General features: G+C 52.1%; 1 protein-coding gene across 1 annotated transcript in view; it reads left to right on the top strand.

Annotated features, from left to right (window-relative positions):
- The window catches only part of LOC135096350 (mucin-2-like), a 26378-nt gene extending 21483 nt beyond the window's left edge, over window positions 1-4895 (top strand). Inside the window, exons 3-4 of the mRNA XM_063997812.1 lie at window positions 1-2407; window positions 3582-4895. The exon at window positions 1-2407 is cut by the window's left edge and continues 131 nt beyond it. Coding sequence (XP_063853882.1) covers window positions 1-2407; window positions 3582-3607 — 2433 coding nt within the window. The 3' untranslated portion in view covers window positions 3608-4895. The remainder of the gene's footprint in view (window positions 2408-3581) is intronic.
- Window positions 4896-6039: the final 1144 nt, after the last annotated feature.

Below are 6039 nucleotides of genomic sequence, written 5' to 3'. Positions count from 1 at the left end.
GGGAGGCCAGGGGAGAGTCGTCCTGAGCCTCGCCACCACAGCGTGGACGCCGTCAGTCGTCGGGTCTTCTCAGTCCGTGGAGCCGCCCATCGTAAGGCACAACCGGACCCCGCGGCCAACGGCAGGCGACACCGGAGTGTTGGTGACGCAGGGCATGGTGAGGAGGACAACGATGGCTCTCACAGGCTGTGGTGGACCGCGAGTCGCCCCCAGCCTGAGGGAGGCCTTGGCGGGTGGAAGCCTGTCCGTTGCCGCAGCACAATCACCCTCAACCTGCAGACAGAGACCTCCTCTGCCGGCAGTGCGGCGCCTCAAGCACCGCTGTCGCCCTCCCGAAGCGTCAATACAACCCCAAGTTCCGGCGTAGGAGACAAGCCTCAACAGTCTAAGGAGAGGTTACAGCGGTCGTTCTCTGCCGAGAGTCACACCACTGCTCCCCGTGGTGGCGGAGCCTCCCCGCGTCAGCCTTGTTACCGCCCCGCCACCCCCGAAATTTCCGCCAGCCCCAGGGTGTCTCCTGAGGGATCCCACCAGGGCACCACTGTGCTCGGGACCTTCAATTTCCATGATCGTTCAAGGACGCCGTCTCTGCTGGCCCGCGGGGAGCCTCCCTCCAGCCTAAACGACTGTTCCCCGGAGGGGGAGGAGGACGGGCCGACTTTGCTGGGCACCTTCAATTTCCTGGGCAGCCGCCACCCCGCCCCCCCGATGACCTCACGGCTGCCCCCGCCAGACGGCGTGCCATCCCTCACAGATTCTCTTATCAGCCTCGAGGATGGCAAGCACCTGCTGGGTGTGTTTGACTTCACCAAACCTGGCATGCAGCGCCCGCCTCCACCCCTCGCCGTGCGACCTCCTCCAGCACCGGTGCAGCGGCCACAGCCGACCCCTGCCCAGAAATGCACTGCTGCTGCTGCCCAAAAACCTGCTCCTGTGACTCCCAAGAAGTCTGTTCCCGCCTCCCCCACTAAGTCTGCTGCTACTTCTTCCCAGAAGCCCGCCGCCACCTCTCCCCAGAAGCCCGCCTCTGTGGCTTTCAAAAAGTCTTCTCACTCTTCCCCTACAAAGGACACCCCCGCTTCACCCAGGAAGTCTGCCCCTTCTCCTCCCGCGAAGCCTGCCCCTTCCCCTACAAAGGACACCCCCGCTTCACCCAGGAAGTCTGCCCCTTCTCCTCCCGCGAAGCCTGCCCCGGGATCTAGGCAGAAGTCTGCCCCTGTTCCTTCACAGCAGTACGCAGCTCTGTCGAAGACATCGTCTGCCCCAACCAACCTGAAGTGTGACGAGCCATCACGTCATTCATCTCAACAGTTTTCGGCCCTCATCGTCACTAAACAGTCGGTGCCGGCCCCCACCGTCACTGAACAGTCGACGCCACCTTCCACTGTCGCCAAACAGACAACGCCACCTTCCACCGTCACCAAAAAGTCAGAGACGACTTCTGCTGTCACTAAACAGTCGGCGCCGGCCACCACCGCCACCAAACGGACAGCGCCGCCCTCCACTGTCTTCAGAAAATCAGAGACGACCACCACCGTCAACAAACAGTCAACACTAGCCTCTGCCGTCACTGAAAAGTCAGAGACGACCACGACCGTCACCAAACAGTCAGCAACAGCCTCTGCCGTCACTAAAAAGTCAGAGACGACCACCACCGTCACCAAACAGTCAGCACCAGCCTCTTCCGTCACTAAAAAGTCGGAGACGACTACCACCGTCACCAAACAATCAGCACCAGCCTCTGCCGTCACCAAAAAGTTAGAGTCGACCACGACCGTCACCAAACAGTCGTCGACGGCTCCCACTGTCACCAAAAAATCAGAGACAACTTCCACGATCATAAAAAAATCAGCGCCGGCCTCCACCGACACCGAACAGGTAGCACCGGCCTCTACCGTCAACAGGAAGACTGAGACGACCACCACCGTCACCAAACAGTCAGCGCAGCCCTCCACCGTCACCAGGCAGGCTCTATATTCCATTCCTGACGACGGCGCATCCCGATCCTCTGCCGCACGGACGCCTGACGTGGAGGGCAGCGGCAGGACGCCCAACGGCATCCTGCACCCGAAGACAAACCAGACCACCAGCAGGATGGAGCAGGTCACGCGGCACCAGTGTAATGAGCCGAGCCGAGCTGATGAACACTTCCCCTCTATCGAACTCCTTTGTCTGGAAGGGAAAGAGAAAGAAACCCAGGAGGAGGAGGAGGAGGAGGAGGATGACAGTTCGCACGGCCCTCCCGCGCCTCTCTCCAAGCAGTCGTCTCTGGACAGCATCAGTCAGTTCGTGTCGCGCCAGTTCGCTGATTGGGACTCCTGCAGCCCCGCCCTCTCCCTCATCCAGTCCGGGGAGTTCTGGTGCACCGACCGTCCCCTCAGTCCCTCCACTGCGCTGCCCCATCAAGGTAAGGCACTGCACTGTCTCCCCTACACCCCTTCACCCCCTACATCTTTACACGTTAAGACTCTTACATATCTATAACCATATACCCCTACACACCTACTCTTCTATACTTCTACACCCTAATAATAGCCATACATCCCTACATCCTTATACCTCGACGCCCCGACAGTTCTACAACCCAGTATCCCTATGTCTCGACCCTACAACCCTGCATCTCTACATCTACACCTACATCCTCTTGCACTTACCTCTACTTTACATCCCATCACCACACCTCTTCTCTCTATTTCTACGCCACAACATCACATCCCACGCCCCTCCACCTCTCCACCCTTACACCACCAACACTCCTCCATCCCTGCACCTCATCGTGTGCCTCATAATCCCCAACAAGCAGTGAAAAATCCCCTCGTCCGCTTTTTCCCATCGTTATTCTTGAAGGACCCTCGTAAAGATGATAGTGTACACTTTACCGCAGCGGGGAAAAGTTGTGAAAGTGGAGGGAAAATTCAGGTCTCAGAAATCTTTGTGATGTGAATGACGGTGAGTGAAGGTAAAGAAATGCAAGAAAATAACGTCAGAATGTTATAGGTCATAAGCATGTGAAATATTAATGTCAGAGTCTACCAAGAGATAAATTCACCTAGAGAATTATTATTAAGGCCAGAGTCTAATCAAAGTTTTACGAGTAGCATTAATACTAGTGCCATTGTAATAAGATCTTGTAAGTATAAAGTAATTGATATTATAATCTTAACAAGAGGTTACGAGTATAGGAATTTAATGGTAATCTCAAAAGAATCTTACACGAACAGAAAATGAATGCTGTAGTCTTAATTAAAAATAAGATAACAAGCATGAATAAAAAAAAATAATGACCAGCGACAGATTTTAAACACGAGAAAATAATTATGTACTGTCAGAATTTAACGAAAGATTATCGTAAATTAAAAAAAAGTAAAAAATACCATAATAAAAAAATATAAGAATCCTGATATATAATGCCAATGCCCAGCAAAAAAAAAAATAAATAAATAAATAAATAAATAAATAAATTGCAAGCACCAGAAAATTCAGTCATAATTTAACACAAGGTGACCTGAAATAGTTGAACAAAATATCAAGATGAACAGTGTGAGGTGTCCGTTAATTGACCTTTCCCTTCTTCGTTGCAGGTGAGCCTTGTGACCACGCCAGGTAGGTCACATTGCTGCCTTGCGGGAATAAAAAGAGAAAAAAAAAGTGTAGTTGGTGTAGACACTCGACTGTAGCTGTGCATGTAGTGATAGTAGTGGTGGTAATAGTAATGGTAGTGGTAGCAGTAGTAGTATTTTCTGTAGAGTTGCCAATGGATGTATACTTGTGATTTCCTTTGGCTTCCTGTGTGTGTATCTGTTTCCTGTAGTATATCTAGTTTTTCCTTGTATTTATTACTTGTTTTATTTGAAGAGTGTTGCTGAAGTGTTTGTTAAAAGGTATATTGTTGTATTTTTAAAGGATGCTGAATAGAATTTGAGGATTTGACCGAAGTCTTATCAAAATGACACGAAATATATTGAATTGTCGAGAGAGAGAGAGAGAGAGAGAGAGAGAGAGAGAGAGAGAGAGAGAGAGAGAGAGAGAGAGAGAGAGATGTCCTGCTGTATTTGTAAAAAGAAAAATAAGCGCCTGAACTATTTTTCTTTACGGAAACCTAAATAGTTGAAGGATGGCTTATTAGAATTACACACCAGAGAAACATGTATCGAGTGACTTGTAAAAATATACATAAAAAAAAAAAGATTCTCTCCTGCGTCTGTGAAAAAAAAAATCCTTCGCTACTTTTTCGAAACTAAATATTGGAAGGAGGATATTAGATAACCCAGCATTATGAGAGGCGAGGTGTGGCGTCAGTGTGAATGTTTTGAGATGTGACACCACCGCTAATCTCCTGCGTAATTAATTGCTGGCAGAGGTGAGGGCGTGTGGGTTGCTGCCTACACCTACCCCCACCCCCCTGCCCCGCCCCGCCCCGCCCACGTAAACCCAACACTTGACTCACCTGAATTTGTTTACTAATTACCGCGCACACCTTCAGGATCACGCGTACCTGTCTATCATATGTAGTTCCCGTCTCTCTCTCTCTCTCTCTCTCTCTCTCTCTCTCTCTCTCTCTCTCTCTCTCTCTCTCTCTCTCTCTCTCTCTCTCTCTCTCTCTCTCTCTCTGCTAGTGTTTGTTCCTCATTTGTGTTCCTTTGTGCCTCTCTTCCTTTGCTCAGGTGTGACATATCCTCATTCTTGCAGCCACTTCCTTCCTTCCTCCACCTGGCACTGTATTACCTCCCACGTGGTGTGTGTGTGTGTGTGTGTGTGTGTGTGTGTGTGTGTGTGTGTGTGTGTGTGTGTGTGTGTGTGTGTGTGTGTGTGTGTCTCTCTCTCTCTCTCTCTCTCTCTCTCTCTCTCTCTCTCTCTCTCTCTCTCTCTCTCTCTCTCTCTCTCTCTCTCTCTCTCTCTCTCTCTCTCTCTCTGGTTGTTTCTTACATTTGTTATCTTAATGTGACACCTTCCCCTTCATCCGTGTGTGTGTGTTTGTGTGTGTGTGTGTGTGTGTGTGTGTGTGTGTGTGTGTGTGTGTGTGTGTGTGTGTGTGTGTGTGTGTGTGTGTGTGTGTGTGTGTGTGACTGTGACTGTGAGTAAGAGTGAGTGAAAGAGTGAGTGTGATGGGAGGAGAGGTAGATGGTACATGCGTCGTATTTATGGTGACACCTCTAACCCCTCCTGTGTGTGTGTGTGTGTGTGTGTGTGTGTGTGTGTGTGTGTGTGTGTGTGTGTGTGTGTGTGTGTGTGTTTCACGTGCTTGGGGACACGTTAGCATGGCACCTGCGTCCAGTAGTGCCACACCACCTGGTCCCGCGTCCCCTGAGGCCGGGAGGTGCCGAGGGAATAATGTTTATTTCACACGCACCCGGAAGAGGCGGGGATGGGGAATGGGGGAGGTCAAGGGCAGGAAGAGAGAAGGGAAGGAAAGAGGGAGGAAAGAAGGGAGGAACTAGGAAGGTAAACAAGGTGGAGGTGTGCCAAGGGAGGGAGGTAGGCAGCAGGCCGCGGCGCCACCCACTCGTGTGTGGGTGGCGCTCAGGAGGTGCAGGCGCCACTGGGCAGCACGAGGGAGGGTTGGGTGGATGGATGTCACCAGGCGACATCCCCTGGCACCCCTGGCACTGTATTTGCTTTATGTTATGTACAGTGTGTTGGGATTAGCCATGGTATACGTGTGTGTGTGTGTGTGTGTGTGTGTGTGTGTGTGTGTGTGTGTGTGTGTGTGTGTGTGTATTGTTGACCTTGGCTCCAGCATGCCAGAGGGTGGGGAGGGAGGGATGGAGGGAGAGAGGGAGGGTCAGGTTGGCACCCGTTCAGCGCCTGCCAAGCACCCACCTCTCCTCCCTCACCCTTCACCCCGCCGCCGTCACCATCACCAGTAAAAGCAGGTCTTATCTCCCCCTCCTGGCCCCGCTGAGGTGCCGCGGCGTGCCCGTGCAGGAGGCAACACCACCACCACCACCACAGCGTCGCCACTCGCCTCGCCGCGGGGGGCGTGGGACAAGCTGAGGGGCGTGCTCTCACTAAGGAGGTTGGGGGGTGGGGGAATGCGCG

This window comes from Scylla paramamosain, chromosome 3 (assembly GCF_035594125.1).
Source record: "Scylla paramamosain isolate STU-SP2022 chromosome 3, ASM3559412v1, whole genome shotgun sequence".
Classification (NCBI taxonomy): Eukaryota; Metazoa; Arthropoda; class Malacostraca; order Decapoda; family Portunidae; genus Scylla; species Scylla paramamosain.
Note: the sequence above shows the minus strand (reverse complement) of the source record. Positions and strands in the feature narration are given on the sequence as shown.